The 18,606-nt window shown below is 43.7% G+C and overlaps 1 protein-coding gene across 7 annotated transcripts in view; it reads right to left on the bottom strand.

Moving 5' to 3' along the window:
• Positions 1-2,972: 2,972 nt before the first annotated feature.
• LOC133350008 (RELT-like protein 1) overlaps positions 2,973-18,606 on the bottom strand; it is a 59,149-nt gene continuing 43,515 nt past the window's right edge. For all 7 annotated transcript variants that reach the window (XM_061563952.1, XM_061563956.1, XM_061563955.1 and 4 more), the window contains exons 5-7: positions 15,971-16,034; positions 10,739-10,954; positions 2,973-8,551 (exon numbers count right to left, since the gene is read on the bottom strand). In XM_061563952.1, coding sequence (XP_061419936.1) covers positions 8,371-8,551; positions 10,739-10,954; positions 15,971-16,034 — 461 coding nt within the window. In that variant the 3' untranslated portion in view covers positions 2,973-8,370. The remainder of the gene's footprint in view (positions 8,552-10,738; positions 10,955-15,970; positions 16,035-18,606) is intronic.

The following is an 18,606-nucleotide window of genomic DNA, read 5'->3' as shown; positions in this document are numbered from 1 at the left end:
GTGGATCCTTCATAATAACTGTCACGAAGCAGTTCCTGAAAGAGCCGCTGCATATGGCCCCCAAGCCGTAGGTTGTCGACCCCTGGGTTAAACAAATCCAAACTGTATTAGTGACGTGCAATTGTTCCAGTTTCCTACTCGTAACTCCCCTTGCCCCACCTCAGAAAACGTTGAGACACTGGCCGGACACTGCCATCGCAGTGGCACCGCAATTTAAAACACCCTGTCCCTCCAACCGTCAAATAAGATATCAAGGCCATCATCGGACACTGCTTGTGACCTTGAGACTCAGAGGGAAGAGCTCATGAATTGTAATGCTGAACCCAGATGTAATAAAATAGCCATTCGTCAACTCCTAATCAGCTAGAAGGTTATTTATATAAAGAAGGGTGGGCACGAATGCTATCTTGACAGCCGTTTTTTGGGATTGAGGCCAGAATTCGAGAAGGTTTGCGCCAGCTGCCAAGTTCAGCACCCTCTCTCCTATCCCAGCACTACAAACACGCCCCAGATATGCATTTACAGCTGAGTCAACTTAGGCAAGAAAAAAAAATCCAATTTAATTATATTGTTTCTTTTAATATTTCACGTGCTGGAATGAAATATACATAGCACCAAACATTTATCTTTATTATTGGATATGCCCTAAATTGTAATGATTTTTCAAATCTATTGATTTTGACAAAATGAAGGTGAATTATTTGATTAGCTTCTAAAGATAAATGTATTTCTTAAGCATATCTCATTAAGTAGTGAATGAAAACCAGTGACTTAAATTGACAGTTTTATTTTTACATTGCCTATTCTTTCTGATGTCAGATTCTCTACTTAAATACAGAGGCAGAAATTCCCTGATAACTCGATCTCCATAAGGGCCGTTCAACGATGTTGAACATACATTTTAAACGCTTTGAAGATGTGGATAATCATTAGTATGATCGTAGTGGCTTTTTTACTTGGGCGTAGTATGTCAACCATTAGGACTGTATAACGTCCGAATAAATAATGTCCGCCTTTCTTGGGATAAATGCTCGAAAAATACCAGTGTTGGACGTACTCAAGACGATCTGACATTTCTTCATCTGCACTGGGAAAGTGATCCCGCATGTCCTATGTTCTAAATGTGTCGATAATTACTTTCGCAGATGTATTATTAATGGGATGACGTTCAAATGTGATTGGGAGGTTGCCTAATTTGTAGAAGTATCCATGGTTAACAGAGAGAATACAACTTGTATGTCCATACTCCATTCGCCTGGTCACTGGTTTACTCGTTGCTGTGGTACCTGTTCCAAGCGTATTCGGCGTTTTAACACGTAGGCTTTCGTGACCAATATTATTCATAATAAAGTTTTTGGGTTATATCGCGTAAGTATAAATGTGTCGTAACCCTCCACCACCCGACACGACCAATCAGCAAAAAAGTGCCGGGTGGTGGAGGGTTACGACACATTTATAAATAACGCGATCTAATCCAAAAACGTTTATCATGAATGAACATTTATATTTTACTTATTTATCCAGGAAAGCCATGCCGAGTCGTAGGACGCCTTTTGCTGGAGGGTCCTGCATTTGGGGCTTTTTACTTGAAATGTTTTCGGAACAATTAATGAGTGGAAGGAAACTCGGAAGCGCCCAGAGAAAACCACGCGCATGCGAGCGGGCAGCACTTTGTCCCCGTGCAAATGTAAACACAGATGACAATTGGTCCACTTGCTGGACATCCCTCTCCTGGCGAGCTAGCGCACCTCGACGACAAGGGAGTTGCACAACATTTGTGTGACCCACCAAACCTCGCTTCTGCCTCCAGTGCTGGCTTAGAGGCATGCACCATCACCACCCGGCCCAATCTTGCTTGTACTGTACGCCTTCCCGAATACGCTATTTGTTTTTTTCTTAAACCAAATTTGGACCGTGATGCCATCACACACTGCCTACCCTTTTTTCGAATAACGTGAATAGGATATTTTGAAATGTTCAACTATGAAGCATACGACGCGAATTCTTACGGCTAATACACCCACGGTATTAATCAGGGTGGCCTCTGGCCCTCGAACCATGACCCCCTCTGCAACGAGAGAGGCAAACGCGGCTACCCGCAGACATGTGATTGACATGGCCGCTTCCTTGTCGCCACAGTAAAGACTGCCTTGGCCAAGTTTTACTGCCTTGCTCAAACTTCCATTGTGTTGAAATATCGGAGCTATACGGTATACTTTACATTTCGTAACTTGCTTATCTTTTTCTAGAAATTGCATTCTTAGCGTTTTATTGTTTGTTGTTGTAGATTGCTGACCCGCCCCTACTGGGAATGTGGGAAAAAAGCGCTTCATAGCTCATCAGATTCCTCCTTGAGTCTACTGCCACCTCCACCCATGCACCACGTTACAACCACCACGTTACAACTACCGAGCAGGAGAGCGTCACAGATGAATCGGTGTCGACGTTTGTTTAGCAATGCAAATGGTGAGCCAAGCGCACATACACACACAGGGGATGTTTGCAGCGATTCGGGAATGTACCCTTAATGAGCATCATGCAGTTTAAAGAAAGCCCCATGAAATGTTTGAGTATTAAAATAATGCGTAAGTGGATCATGGTTGCGAATAATAATTGTATTCAATGTTGTCCTCACAAAAAGCTGGCGAATACATCGGAGTGGTAAATATTCAGTATACATTTTCACCGGGCAAACTTGTGCATTAAAATAGACATTTGTATAATTTTGTTTTATTGAATTTCAGTACAAATAAATGCTTATATTCCACGTCGGGTGTGTAGAGTACTCTATATGGCCACGAAATATTATTACATTTGCATGCGTGTTGAAGATTGAAAAATAAAAGGCATGCAATGAAATACTGCACATTATTTCAACCCGTCATTAAAATAATGAACACGGACTGCAAGAATCGAGACGTGAAACGTTTTTTTCTTTCTGAAAGTGAATAAATGTTCGGGAAATAAAAAAATTGTAACCACAGTTTACTTCAAAAAAATAGCTATGACCGTATAATATAGACATCATCAGAGCAATGAAATCATCACGTCTCTTGGCATTGTTTATAAAACGGCACTCGTGTATTAGTCGGACCAATTCAACTGGTCCCAAAATTTACGCTCGAACCCTGTGCAATGGGATCGTTAACGACTCTTCCGTGTGACGTCCCCGACTTATTTGTGCTCGGTGTGCATTCGGCGGTGTCTGACAAAGTTGACAATTCAGCACACACGCAACACACTGCTCAACTACCTAAAAATAAATCCATATGCTGAGTTTGCAAAAAGCAAGCCATCTATCTGTCGTCGGCAATTGGAGCAGCAGTCGCGTGTGCCCGATGTAAAAATGCCTTCAAGCGCAGTGGGTTGTGCGGAGAAGTGAGTTTTAATTGAGTTGTCTTTTTTGTTTAATCCTTTATATTAAGTTCACTTGCTTGCGCGCTTACGACCGTGCAAATCTTTCGGTCGTTTTTTAACCCACTTCCGTGATCCAATCGAGCTGACATTTTGCACACAGACTCGTTGTGCGTGACAATTTATTTTCGTGAAATTTTTTTTCCAAAATTTTCAACATTTTAGAAATTTTTTTTATATTTAATTACCAATTGCTTAATGGTGGCAGGCAATCATCTGACCCATAGGTGGCAGCCATCTCAAGCCAGAGGACGAGAGGACTCTAGCCGCCCGTTTCAAAGACCAATGTGGGCTGGGTTGTGGCCCATTGAACACGTACTGTAATTTATTGTCTTGCTCTTTGTAAGAAACAGAAAACACAGCAAGGTCCTCCTGTCATGGAATGTAATGTAAACCAATCGAAAGCAAACAACAATAAACGTGTGCCTATTCGCATATAAAGGATTTATAGTGAAAAACTTTGTTTTTACGGGTTAATTTTTTAAATAGTGAACTCGGTGCCAGAGAACTGTTAGGAAAGTGTAACCCTCATCCCCCATCCTCCCACAGAAGCTGTGATTGGTAGTGGCCAGCCTCATGGCACCAATATTTAGTGCAGGTATCCCTCGAATTACAAACGTTCGGTTTACGAAATGTTGCGTTAACGCAATTTGACATTAATTCCAACATGCAGATGTTTTAGCGAGTGCCCCGAAAAAGTGAACGCTTGTGTTGCGCCCGAAACGTCGTGATTTATTTTATTTTATGCCTACGTGACTTTACCGAAAGAACCGAAGAGTATGGATTCCTGCAGTCACGAAAGCTTAAAATCAATCGTATTCATATTTATTATAATTTTAGTATCGTGAAAAGTGATGTGTATAGTTTTTATATCAGGAGCAGAATTATAACGACTATCCGAAACCCATTCTTAATTTTTCGTATTCAATTAATGTGAAAAAAAAATTATTTACGAAATTTACGTTTTTACACGTTTTTTTTTTAAAGAACGCATCCTTTCGTAAATCGAGGGATACATATGAAGCAGTACACTATACACGTCGAAATGGAAGCACAATAATTCTAAATCAATCATCCCGCCATCATCCAAACAGGGTAACGTTCAATTAAAGTATTACACTGCAGAAAATATACAATTGTAAAAAAAAAACAAATACAAAAATGACAGCCAGCTGAAAGAGGGTGCGGGTACAAGTGAGAATAGTGGGAAACAGACGTGGCTACGTTAGCGATTACCGCCATGTCAATGGAAAAAGTAGGCAAAGAAATTACGGTAGTGCATTTAGGTTAACACGTATCACAGCCACTCGTCAGAGATATTCCACATTCAACGTTGGAGGCCGTGAAGATACGATGCTGTAGTGTGCGATGCATTATATTGAGCGACGTATCCAATGACGTGTTCTTTAAGCGTTACGGGTGTGCAACTTTGCGTCAATTTCATCGATTAATATCGAATCGTAAACTCAACGATGCACCCGTCTAGAATCGCTGTTTTTGAGAAAGTGTCCAGAATGGATTTGACGACGTGACCCCTTGCAGTCACTAAAAGGCCGCTACATTCAACGCATTGGATACAAAAAATGTATTCTTGAATCAAATCTCGAGTTTCGAAGGTGGGGCGATGATTCGTTGCACCCCGACTCAACATGGTGCAAAACATATACAGTATATGACTCTATAGACCCCACAAACACAGAACAGTCTTGCTCCAACACACACATGTAAAGTGTTTAATCCATGACGGACAAATGTATATACACACCTAAATGGTAAGTATGTTTGTCAATATAAGAGAAGAAGTTAAGTATTTACTGCGGAAGGAAACGTCAGAAAGTTGATTGATACAGAACATTGCAGCGCTGCCATTTGTGGCCTTGTTAATCATGGCATGATGAACCTACGGGCAGTTTTTTTCAATCCGCCCGCCTCTGTACACCCGACAGTATGAATGGGGGCACACTCCTACAGTTATTCGATCAGCAGGCTGTGGATGTATTGGCCAGCGCGAAAAGGTGGCCCAAGATACCCTTAAGAGGAGCTCTCGAGAGCTTCCTGCAGTTGAGGTCCTTTTCACCAGCAGTGAATGTCGCAGTCCTGTGTCTAGAAGGGCGACTCCCTCGGCATGGATAATTCTTGCACCCACACAGACGCAAACTGAGATTTTAACACCCAAAAGCCGCAGCACTGTTGTTAAGCATGACTTAATACGTGAGCTTAATTGCGACGTATAAAGCGGGTTTCATCTAAATGGATTTGGTTTCAAGATTGTCTTCGTAATTTCGGCTCCTACGGCCAAAACAGTCAAGACAGCGGTGGCGCAAGGCCTGGAATTTATACGGTGCTGTAATTTCAGCGACAAAAATACACCGAACCAGAAGCAACTACCAGCGTTGTGAAAAAATAAATGGTCTGAAGCCAATGGTACGTTAGCCGTTTCATCGAAAATAAATCCGTTATAACGTGAAGGTGGAAATTCAGTTTGCGAGGACAGGCATTCGATTGTCATTGATTGGCTTCAATCTGTCTGGTCCACCTTGTAAAAAATTGCAGCCAAGAATCCAACGTACGTGGAAACGCCTTGATTTGACCCCTAAGCGACAGGCAATCCAGTCGGAACGTCATAGTAACAGGGTTAAGAACGATGCCAGTGCATATTTCAGGACAGAAATAATAAAACACGGTGCGATGTCATCACATGGATGGTTTCATTACAAGTACAACATAAATTATAATCAATTCCCCATCAAGTTCATTATAACAAAAAACCATTGGCTTTAGAAACTCGATACCCTATATGCCGCATTGTGACTTTTGAATGAAAATGGTGTCATTTTATAGACAATAATTTTGTTTTTAATATTGTGCTTCGTAAGCTCTTAAGACAATTAAAATGCAATGCTTTTGTTTATTGCCATACATCTATTTTCATATAATCATGTGCACGAAAGTTCGAGTGATTTGTTTTTGCCGAATGGCATTATCCTCATGCAATAAATATATCAAAATAATTCTGCTGAATGGAAGTGTAACATGAATTTCACATTTTCGCTTTTCGTCACGATTTTCATCAACACGTTCAAGACTGCAACTACAAATCTTAACCAGACATATCACCGTTGCCAGAAAACAGGAGACTACAGATGCGATGTAGGTGTGGATGTTGACATGGTTGAGCTCACTTACAGAGCTCGAGAACAAAGCATTGAGGCCACTTATACAACTCAATAAAATGTCACTCTATACGGTCTAAGGAGTAAGACCCACAAGGGAATGTAGGATCCACAGCCATTCACGTGTAATGACAGCAAGCAGCCCTGTACGAGCAAATAGATTATAGAGAAGGGAAAAAACGAAATTCATGCATAAATGTATATGATTACCATATTTAAACAATTTTGCATCAACACAAAGTTATTTGGATTTTCTGTCCGTTTTCTTAGGAAATATTTTTTTTGCTCTTAAGTATTGACACTAAGAAAGCTAAAAAGAAAGAAAAACACTAATTCATGTACTTAACAAAAAATTATTTCAAACAAACATGGTGTCATGTCAACTTACCACTTTTAAAATGAGCACTATACAGTGTGTGAGTTGTAAATCTACAGAATACAAATTCAAAGCTGCATATTAAAGCAAAACAAAACTCTATATGATACAGAGCTGTACATAGCTGGTCAAAGGAATTTGGCACCTGACTAGGCTTAAAACGAGCAACACAAAACAATGGCGTAACTGCGTGGAATTTTACGGAATAAAGTGGCAGAACGAGCCAACGCTAACGACGACACGTCAAGGACGTTGCCCACTCGCGCTCAACTCTTCCTCTAGAAAGTTTCTACGACTAAGACGACCCTCCTGTTTCTGCCGTGTGTGAAAGGCAATGAGGTGGCGGAGGTGGTGGCTCAAAAGACCAGAGCCCTGGTGCTGGGTGCAGTTGATTTCCTAGGTTCGAATCCAGGCCTTTGAATAAATCGGGTTTCTCAAGTGTAAATTCATCAATGGTTCTCATGCCCAGTCCACTAATGAGTACACAACAAAAAATTGTCACGCAAAATAATTTGGCCTTGCACTTAATTTGATCGATTTGACTATCATGCGACGAGCATTGCTCTCTGGTGGCAAGAGTGGGTGGCAAAAGTGAAACCCCCTAATTTGTAGATCATAGGTCACTTAAATGGATTTAAGAGGTAGTTCTTTCATATCTGCTTGAGTGGGCGATCCTCTTAACAGCAAGGTCTGCACTGCTCTGAGAGAAATCCAAATTGATTATTCGTCTCAAGACGTAGCTCCGATAGAACAGCTATAAAATTGGGGGAGCCGGGGCGGAAAGACAATGGGGTGAAAATGTTATAACATTTGGCCACCATTTTCTGGATCTTTCTCCTCCTGTTCCACTTTACAACCCAAAAAAATGTGCATAATCTTCAATCTGCTTTTCATATCAACAGTCAAGGCAAGTAATAATTATAATGCGACTACAACAACACGCCACTTTGTTGTGGTCATGCCAGCCCATCAAAGAATTCCCGTGTATGGGGTGGTTCCTTATCCACGACGGCTGGTGGTCTTGAGCCTGTGGTGGTGGAAATTTCACGTTTCATTGACAGGGACCAGTCTTTCCACGGGACGGCCACAGGTTGACTTCACAACAAGTGGTGCAGTCTCATTAGGTGTAGGTTTTGTTTCTAACAACCATGGAGAGGCAATAACAAGGACGTTGATGATGACGGTGGTCGTAATGATGATGATGACATTAGTGATGGATCTGGGTTGACCCTGGCTGGAATTTGAACGTGTTCTTTCACAACTGAGAACCACGCTGCTCAGGAAATTGAAAAATAGCCATTGTAAAGTAATACAGAGCGTGCATTTTGCTTATTACTGTGATCAATATTATTGTAGATATTAGTCGTAGACGAGGAGAATTAAGTATTATAGTCCGTATACGTCTGTTCAGGCCTTTGAGTCAGATATCGTGTCGTCTTTGCCTGGCGACCACGACTTCTTCCACTTGATGCGCGTTGGTGACAGGGGCTTGGCCTCCACTTCCGTTGTGCTGTTGTCCATGACGCTGGATCGCTGATCCGACATCCCTTGCTTTCGGTCCCGCTCCGGGATTTTCATTACGCGGAACCTGCAGGACAGAGAGAGAGAGAGAGAGACAAAAGATGACCCAAGTTGTTCGATAATAAAAAGGAAACATCGGATAATAGCAGCAACGGGCATAGCAACCGGCTGAAATTTTGTTATGCGTTTTTTACATTTGAGGAAAAACTCACAAATAACAAAAACGGATGATTAAATGCCACTATAGACAAAAATAATTACACAACAGGCGACATTTTGGGCAATGGCCCTTTTCTGCTATGAAGAAGGGCCAATACCCAAAACGTCACCGTTATATATGTCTCCCTCTTTACAGCATCGCTATTGACGAATGTGTTTGAGCTTTGTTATTTGTGCTAGTGCACGAATGCCAACGCAGTATGAAAGTACAAAGCGAATACATTTGAGAGATTTTATCATATTGTTTTTTTTTTTACAAAATTGTATCTGATGCCAGACTTCTGATTCACTCTTTTATATGCAATTAAGTTCCATTTATTTAAATTAACGTTATTTGGGACGAAAATGGGTGTGTCGTTCATATTAAGTCAAAAATTGCCTTTAGGAGACATTGAATAGATTTGACATTGAAATAAGCTACACGTACTGGATTCTATCCAATCTGAGTCGAGAACGGTCAGGACACTACTGTAAAATAAAGAATGAATCACAGTACCGTACACCAAGCCTAGTCGTTGCAGTTAAACAGACACGACTGTGTTACGGACAACGGTGAGTTTACTCGACGTAAATCTGACTAAAAACAAATGAAGTTAGACTGGAATAAGTTATTTATCATACTGTTAGTGGACACAAAGTGCACGTTGCACAAGTTGTTTTATTGGCACCGTCGTTAGTTTCAGCGCGTTGTCCTACGAACCAAGCGAGCTCAGTTCAATTCCCAGCCGTGGCTAACATTAACAGCGAGTTACATCTCAACCGGTCCTGGGCCCGTCCCGTGACCAACCCACGCTGACGAGCGTGGTGAAGTATGGTAAAAAAAATTCCCCATTACCAATATGGCTTGGGAAAACCTTAATCCTGCAGTGGATATATAAAGGACCGTGCAACATTCGTATTATTACAAAGTGCATCTTTTTATTGATTTAATTTGTATATTTTCAGACAGTTCACCTTGTTGTGTTTTAAAATATGGTCCGAGAAAATCTGCAATAATCCATGATAAAATAAAAATAACGCACAAAATATACTTCAGCCAATCAAAGTGTTTTTGTTGTTGTTGTTGCTTGAGTGGTGGAGGCTTTCTGGAGTAATAATGAGATATTGCCTTTGCAAGCATATTATCTGGGTGGCGTTAGCACCACACCCAGTCACCTTTAGCAGGCAGAGTCGCCCTCATTCCTTACAGGTGACCAAGCTCTGTCTCATTTAGGGAGGTCTGGGTGGCCGAGCAGAGACCTGAATATTTCTCAAGAATCCGTGAGGCATCGGTTTTTAATGTTTACTAGCAGGAATGCACGACAAACCAAGTTCCTAAGCAGGCTACAGAAGTGTATTCGTAAAAGAAAGACGTTGATTACATGTTTTGTTTATATAAAAAGGATTAAAATGGCATATGTCATAGAAACTATTGAAAGAAAACAAACAAAACAACGCAGGAACATACCGAGCGTCGCCCTGCTGCTTTTACACGGCTAGTGCAGAGAAGTGAATTAAGCGCCGCGGGTAGTCAAGTGACCAGGTTTAACTCTGGCACCAGAAGGGAATTATATGTTGAGTAGCCTTCTCTGCAATGGCAGCTGATGCTAAAGGGCGGGGTGTTTATTCAGCTACATTTTCCAGGAGGTCACGTAACACAGTTTGTGTGTCAGACGTCATACGCCACGTGTACAGATGTCAACCCGTGGACATGTGACCACCGATCTCTACCTCTAGTCTCTAGGTCTCTCATCTCTCTCGTTTAGCTCACCTTCATCTCACTAATCGTGGTGGGCCATAACCTTTGGTGGGCCATAGCTCAACGGGGCACTCTAAGGGGCCTTCATGGGCCACGTCTGGTGCGATCGAATCCAAAAAACCCCCCCTTCATTATGGATAATATTGGTCACGAAAGCGTCAGTGTTAAACAAAAGAACCCTTCTATAAGGGAGTCTACGTTATCGGTGACGGGATTGACGTGGACGCCGACATCGACAAATAAATAAATAGCAAAGACGCACAGACACACGGCGTGATGTAAAGACTCGGCACCCACCTTCCCACGGCCAGCACCGTCTTCTCTCCAGGCCGCAGCGGCCGTGCGCCGCCTTTGTTACGGCTCTGGCTGCGCGCCTTGCCGGCTGCCTCCTGCCACTCCTTGGTGCAGCGAGCGCAGCCCGAGTTGGATGAGACCCCGTGGATCGTGTGGCTGTGCTTGTGCATGGCGTGCGAGTCGTCCAGGCTCAACACCGTCTGGTCCGGAGACGTGGGGCTGCGTGGGGATCAGGGTGAAGGGAACCACCACCACCATCATAGTCATCAACATCGTCGTCGTTAGAGTTGGGGCGATTAGCTAATAAGAGTCAAGTTATTTGAGGAATCGTTGTAATGTACTGCTTTTTTACGGTCGATTACTCGGGCCCCTTTGAACATGGTAGCTGTGCTGACATTCTACCTAACCCCCCCCCCTACAAGCAACAAGCAGCATGACAGAATGGCCATTGTGTCACCAAGCCCCACCTGTCACCTCCCGTCCAGCAGCACACACGGGTACAGCGGTGAGACCTAATTACAACTATTTCCGTGTTCGCCAATTAATCGCGTAATTGAACTGACAGTTGATAGAGTACTCTACGACTTAAATAATCCGAAAGCCTGGCTCTAGTCATCATCTTCAGTCGCGATAAAGCAACTGCTCGATGAAGACTTCTTCAAACCCCTTCACCACGTCCCACGATCGTACAATGCACCAACCCATCTAGCACCGGCACGCACGAGCGGATTTCACGGTAACATCTCCACGGTGGACGTCCTCTCGGCCGTGCGCGCCCTCTCTGTTCCCTCCGTTAGTTGAGGGGATGTCACGAAGTAAAATAAAAAAAAACTTGACAACCCACAATATTTATTTGTATTTTTAAGAAAACCCACGCAAGCCTCATTGGAACACTCTACAATCCGCATTATTGTATCACCTCCCTTTACAATGCACTTGCTAATTCACATGTCACACACTTAAACTGCTTACCCCCACAAAAGGCACTTTTTTAAACAATATTTTGTGGGTTATAAATACAAAAATTCCAGGACAACCTTCAGTTGTAATGTAAAATCAGTGGTACACAAATGATTATCATGCACATGCTCCAGTGACTCAATGCACCATTTCTCTACGTGTACTGGACATCGACAGGAAATGCACTTTAGTACAGGACCACGATTATTATGTACGGCCAGCAGAGGGCGCAGCCACTGTGATTCAAACACGTGATTGAAAAGAAGTCAGAACAATTCCCTGTTAAAATCGACATTGAGGAAGTGGTCGGTGATCTGTTTTGCGAAATTCCTCGTCCCTTTGTGTTAACTTCCCCACCAAGTGGGATTCATTGTATCAACCCCCCAGGGATGATGGGCTGTGTCAACCCCTGAACTAGTATTTTAACTCACGACCTCGCTTAACCACTAAGCCACTTCCTAACCCAAAACTCAAATGAAACAAAGCTCCTGCATAATTTAAGATTTTTGTTAAATTAATAACACAAAAATATACCACAGTAGAATTGCCGCACAATGGAAATGTAGATCCCATTGTAAATGATATGTTGCACCTAAGCTGTGTAATCTTGCTATATATTTGGGCGCCACGGTGGCGAGATGTTAACTACCTCGCCTGGTATGCAGGAGGCCATGGGTTCGATCCCGACCTGAATGCCTGTGTATTTGGAGTTTGCATGTTCTCCCCATGTTCGCGTGGAATTTTCTCCGGGTCCTCCGGTTTTCCCCTCCACATTTAAAAACATGCGTTTAGAGTATTTGGCTTCAATGAATTACCATATGACAAGCCACTTCGTTGAGCTATGATTTGGGGCCAGTATGCGTCTGAAAATGAGCTACGTAGCTCAGTGGCCCTTACCTGGCAAAAATAAATAAACACAATGTGAGAAAGTGTTGCACGTAAAAGCTGCGTAAACGTGTCCCGATTTGTGCCGCTCAAGTATTTGCCAAAAAATTTTGTTGCGAGTCATTTTAAGATTATTGGGTCCGGGCCGTGACATTATCGCCACACAACGAGCCGCACCTTGTGAACGATGTCACGAGGCGTTTAATACCCACGTGTGAACGCTGCAAAAACACGAGCCAATTATGAAAACGTAACCTGTGTGCGATAATGACCAGGAATTAATTTGTGTTCGTCCTCACGCTCCAGTGACACATGCATCGCCATCGCTCCACTTGTCAGCGTCTTCAGCGAGGGGACGATAACTCAAAGCAACGTTTACCAATCTACTTAACGAGGAGAGTTTTCAATCAGTGCAACATTTCCAGCGATTGATGCATGGATAAAAATAAATGTACACCTACAGACCTGGTGTAGATTATAATGAGAGTAAAGCCAGCACTCTTAGCTGAAAATTATAATTTGATTTTAAGTCATTATAAATGCAATGACTACTATTTGTAACTAATACGAGGTCTGGACACTTAACAAAGAAAACTGAAGTCTGAAAGTTATCTAAAAAGTGTGTAGAGATGCATGCAAGAAATTGCACAAGTGTAACAGAAAGATTAACACATGGATCACATCGCAGAAATCATAGTGACTGTTAAAAGAATACGTGGGCTCAGAGAGAACACGTCGCTAAAAGGGTTGGCAGCAGGTTGGACGAGACTGATATCCGAGCAGCAGCCAGGGGAGGGATCGCCCCGGAGTGGATAACCACGGAGTTTGAGCGATGGGATTAGCTCGGGGCTCGAAAAAAAATGGATTGTGGTATCACGGCATTGTGGAAACTGGCGACAGGGGTAACCATCATCCACAAATTCACCGCAAACCCTTGCTGATCTCCAGTAGGTGCATAGACCATCGCACGAACTCCAGTCGTCCTCCCAGCGGCTTTTGGCTAACCGTCTAACAAAGACGGTCGCTGCATCGCGCGCGCTTTCAGATGCGCTTCTGCGGCCGTCTGGAACGCTCTCCCTTCCAATATTAGGAAGCCGCTGGGGCTATGCACTTTGAAATCTAAATTGAAAACGAATTAATTTAGACCTGCTTTTTGTGTTCAGCTTGTTGTCCTTCCCCCATGGCCTCCAATTAGCACGGTTGGATACAAAGTTCAACACGCATACATACACAGCTGAAGTAGCTCCCAGCACGCGGAGCGAAACATCAGACATCATGCTGAACAACACGCGGTAATAGCCCGAAAATCCAGCGGAGAGCTGTACAGCACGGCACAACGGTGAAAACCGACGCAGGAGTTGAAGCAATGCCGGGTGTAGGTCACGAGATGGCACCCAGAGCCAAGCCCATTGCTATGATGGAGGCTCATGCTGGTGAAAATGAAACTGGGTCTGAATAACAACAAAAGCTCTCTGGGAAAACTCTTTGTATCCGAGAAACCTCGCTGTGACCCATTGCAACCGAGATCAAACGACTGAGCAGAACAATTGAATGTTCGGGCTGCTCCGGTTGCTGCGCGTGTGAAAATTTTCCACCACAGAGTGGATCACATTGTGTGTTGTACCGACTGTCGAGTTCAATGGAAGATTCATGAAGACACCACCCGATTGCCCCCTGCACCACTGTTCATTCCAGTCACGCGATGGTTAATGTGGTTTTTTTGGTGAGCTTATATAAATAGGCAAAGAGCAGTGGGAAATAACTATTCGATAATAACAGCTTCAGAACAATAACAGTTTCGTTGGGGAATAAATGTCAGTTTGCCGTTGACTAACTTTAGGGAGCCATTGGCTCGTTCATAATTTGTATTAAAACGGCGAGGCACTTACAGATACCCCGCTCATGTGATATGGAGAAATCGTAGGGAAAACAACAATTTATTTCAACGTCTCTGCACACCTCCCACCTCAATAAACGTATTAAATATTGTAACACACTCCTCTGTAAAATGTGGGGACATCACTTTTTACAATAATCAATCGCCTTTGCAGAAGAAAGTTAAGAGGGTCAATAGATACGAATGGGGTATCTATAAAAGGTTCACCTTGCATGTGTGTTCACAAAGTGACTTCATTTAGCCCCGAGTTTCAAGCATGGCTACCAATTTAAAACATCAATAATAAGCTCTCAAAGATACGGATAAGACCCACTAATCTATGAGCAAAATTATAATAATATTCTTTATTTATCCACGAAAGCCTTTCAGAAGGGTTCTCAAATGGAATATTTGGCCAATTCCATTGATCCATCTTTGGCTTGCGGCAGCGACCCACTTCTATTAGGGGATAAGTCTCTAAACTCCGCACAGGTGGAACGCAAAATCCCTTTCTGTACTCCCGCTTTGCAAGCACACCAAGCAAAAGAAGCACTTAAAGGACTGGTCTCGAGATGGCTTCTGTTTACCGACGATTAAGCCCAGCCAAGACAGTGCGGCTTAAGCAAACTTACTCCTATTGACGCAACGGATTCCACGGTACACAAAACAAATTCAGGACACGAAAACAAATTTGTACTGGAAATCTTCAGCCCGGGCCTGGGTTAAGACTCTGTCCCAAGTTCCGGCCAGCTCCGGTCTCGTGCCGCTAGCCATGCCGCGTACACATCAGGTCACGTGACCTTGCCCGGCTCTCTGTGTTGAGCGGGTGGATTGTAGGGTAGGGGGACAGTCCCATTGGGACAGACAGAAACTACTTGTGTGGGCTCGTCAATCGAATTCCGCACCCCACTTAGGCACAAAGACAACAAATCGTAAGGCAGGGGGGGCTCACGCACTCCTTTATCTCGTGGGCGAGTCCCAGCCAGAAAATGGACACTGCCCAAAACGATACGAGAGAAAATTCTTCAGCCCTAGCGCTGGGAAAGCATGCGGTTACTCTGCCAACGGGCGTGGGCTGACACGAGACACCGTCGTCGATTGGATGAATGGTGCAACAGGAACAAGAAAGGAGACGAGTCAACTTGCGTAGGTTTTTGCGGTTGTGACGTACAGCTCTCCGAAGTGTGTTTGGGTCGCACCGCGTTATTATTTTAGCACGATCACCGATGTTCCGCTCCACGTTACTCGGAACTAACTGCAGTTCGTGATGAGCCTTACCTGAAATAAAGTGAATGACTGACCGAAATTTCTTCATGAACCAATCTGAATTCGGTTCAATTCCCGACGAAGATGAATGACTTCAGTTCCTGAAGAACAAGAAGCTCCCAGCAGGCGGAGAAAAACGCCGAGCGTAATCATGCCGGAGAACGCGTGGTAGCTGCAAAGACGTTGCTGAACGACAGAGACGAGTCTGATAAAGACTTCGACAGTGTTCAATGAGCAGTGTTGAGTACCTCTCAAGGCTCATTTCCGGTTCACACTGCTCAGCTTGCAACTCCTTGAGGGCTTCGGCGTTGGCTGCAAGGAATAAAGAAAAGACTTATGATCTCGGGGGGTGCAATGAATATTCACTTAGTATTAAAATTTGTCCAAATGCATATTGATGAACAATATTTAGAGAAGAGGTGAGATATGAAGACGAAAAAGCCGAGAGATGGAGGGAGACGGCGAGAGCCAAAGAGAGAGGCAAGACGCGCAGAGACGGGTGGAGATGGAGAGACACGGACAGAGGAAGCATGAGAGACACTGTTGGATGGAGAGTGAGGGACAGACACAAGGAGAAACAGAGATACGAGGAGACAGAGGAGAAAGAAAAACCGAGGGAAACAGAGAGACTTTCAAATTTATTGAAAAAAAAATATTTAAAAATATAATCTTCCGTTGAATTCGGATCGCTAAATAGCTAGTAATACATTCATACTTGAGTGCACGGTGAAAAGTGCACATGTTGAGCACCGACAGACTCAATGGATTTTTGTTAAACAGCATTCCACTGGAATCCGTGTTCAGCCACCCGAGTATAAAAACCGGGTTCTCAAGTGTGGCCGGTTGATGGTCACAAACAACTTAATAAATATATTAAAAAACAACCATTAAATACGGTTCTGCACTTCCTTTGCCAAATTTATCCAGCTCTGACCACATACCTGTCAACCCATATGGTTTACTTGTACAGGAAAATATAATTTTCAGGTCCATACGGCGTACAGCCGTTTCAATACAGGCAAATAAATATACGTCTTCTTTGTTTGTGTTTCTCCCTTGTGATGGGACTTTGCAGAATGAACATTGAGATTAAGAAGGGCACGGAGTGACCAATAAGATCTGAATTGGTCTGTAATAAGGAAGGCACAAGGAGTTGACAGGAATGTAAGGATACAAACATTTTGGTTTGATTGCCAGGCCAGCGGACATCTCTATCGCAGGGAGCACGGCCAAAGGGCTGTGCCCTTAGGGTGGTTAAGAGGGTACTTGAAAGCATCTCTCTCTAAAACACGGAGTTGAAGGACTGCTCTGCCGTCGTTCCCGAACAGACATTTCCTTATCTCAAGAACATGACACCCGATAGCACAACTGGAAAACAATTGGGCATTTCAACACCACGAAGCGTGCAGTTTTACAAGTGTGAAACTGACGAGATGCTATGTGACTTTACACCAGAAATAAACGTGGACAGAGCACTCCACCAGCGTTGTCCGATAAGCTTTCAAGTTTCCTACCGCACGTGGAAATGTCCTGCCTGCCTCGTCTCTGTGTTCCCAACAAGAACCAGGCCAAAAACGTTGGGTACCCAAATATTTTTTCGAATATAATAACAATTTCAAGCATGGCTACCAATTTCTAACAACAATATGCTCTCTAAGATACAGGCAGGTCCACCATTCCATAAGCAAAATCATAATAACGTTAATCTTTGGTTCTTTCGGTAAAGTCACGTATAAAGATAAAATAATAAATTAAATAATAGCATACGACGTTTCGATTGCAACACAAGCAATCATCATCAGGCATAAATGAAATAGCAAAAAAAATCTAACTAGAAAACTCTAGTTAGATTTTATCTTTATCCGTGACTTTACCGAAAGAACCAAAGATTAATTCCTGCAGTCACGAAAGCTCTAAAACATAATAACGTTATTTATTTATCCAGGAAAGCCATGCCAGCCGTGGGGGTTGTTTAACAATACTTCACCACGCTTGTCCAATGCGTTTTGGTAAAGGGATAGTGGGAGAGAGGGGTTCATGATCTGGTCAGATATCGCTCACCGCTCACGCTGGCTGTGGCCGGGAAAGAAACTCACGTCACCAGGTTCGTGGTGAAGTGCGCGTGGCACTATGCCACAATGCTCTCCTCCGTTGGTAAGGTGCTATTAATTATAGCTAAAGTAATGTAGTCGTGCTATATTTAGGCGGTTTGAAAGAGATTATAAAATCATACGAAGCATTATGCCGGCAAGCTGCCTGTCCATGTCAAATTTGATAGGGATAATCATCCTGATGAATACAGATGTAGTGACATCGCGGGATGTCACTGTGTAGTGCCGGCTCTAGAGAGGCACGGCGTGCGGTGTAACAACATCGCAGACACCACGAGGATGTGGGTGCAGTACCGGCCCTAGAGGGGCTCGGTGAGCGCTGATCGATAGCGCTGGATGGCACCACGCTACAGGATAGGGTGTGGGAGTGCCGGCCATGGAAATGGGGTTACTAAGGGCCGTGGCACTCTGGTTGACCCCAGAGGACACGTGACCGGTTAAGTCTACACAGGGCCCCCCTAGTGGGGGCTAGGGGTGGTCACGTGTCAAGGTCGAGATCCTGCTCGAGGATTCTGGAAGGTGGTCGTGGCCAAGGGCGGAGCCAGCCACGCCACGGAGGATATAAGCTGGGTCCCCCAGAGGGACCGGCGTTGTTGTTCATCCTGAAGAAACCTTCGTCTGCGTTCTACGTCCTACAGAGTCTCCAACATATGGACCTGGACCCGAGCTGTGGTCCTGGTCGGTTGTAGCAGTTACGTTGTAACTAGTGTAGTTAGCCTGGTGGTCAACACCACAGGTTGTTATTCTGTTAAGGGGCAGTTACCCCGTGTGTT

This window comes from Lethenteron reissneri, chromosome 32 (assembly GCF_015708825.2).
Source record: "Lethenteron reissneri isolate LAM-NWPU_2019-01 chromosome 32, ASM1570882v1, whole genome shotgun sequence".
NCBI lineage: Eukaryota > Metazoa > Chordata > Hyperoartia > Petromyzontiformes > Petromyzontidae > Lethenteron > Lethenteron reissneri.
The sequence above is the reverse complement of the archived record's forward strand: the minus strand, read 5'-3'. Positions and strand labels throughout refer to the sequence as shown.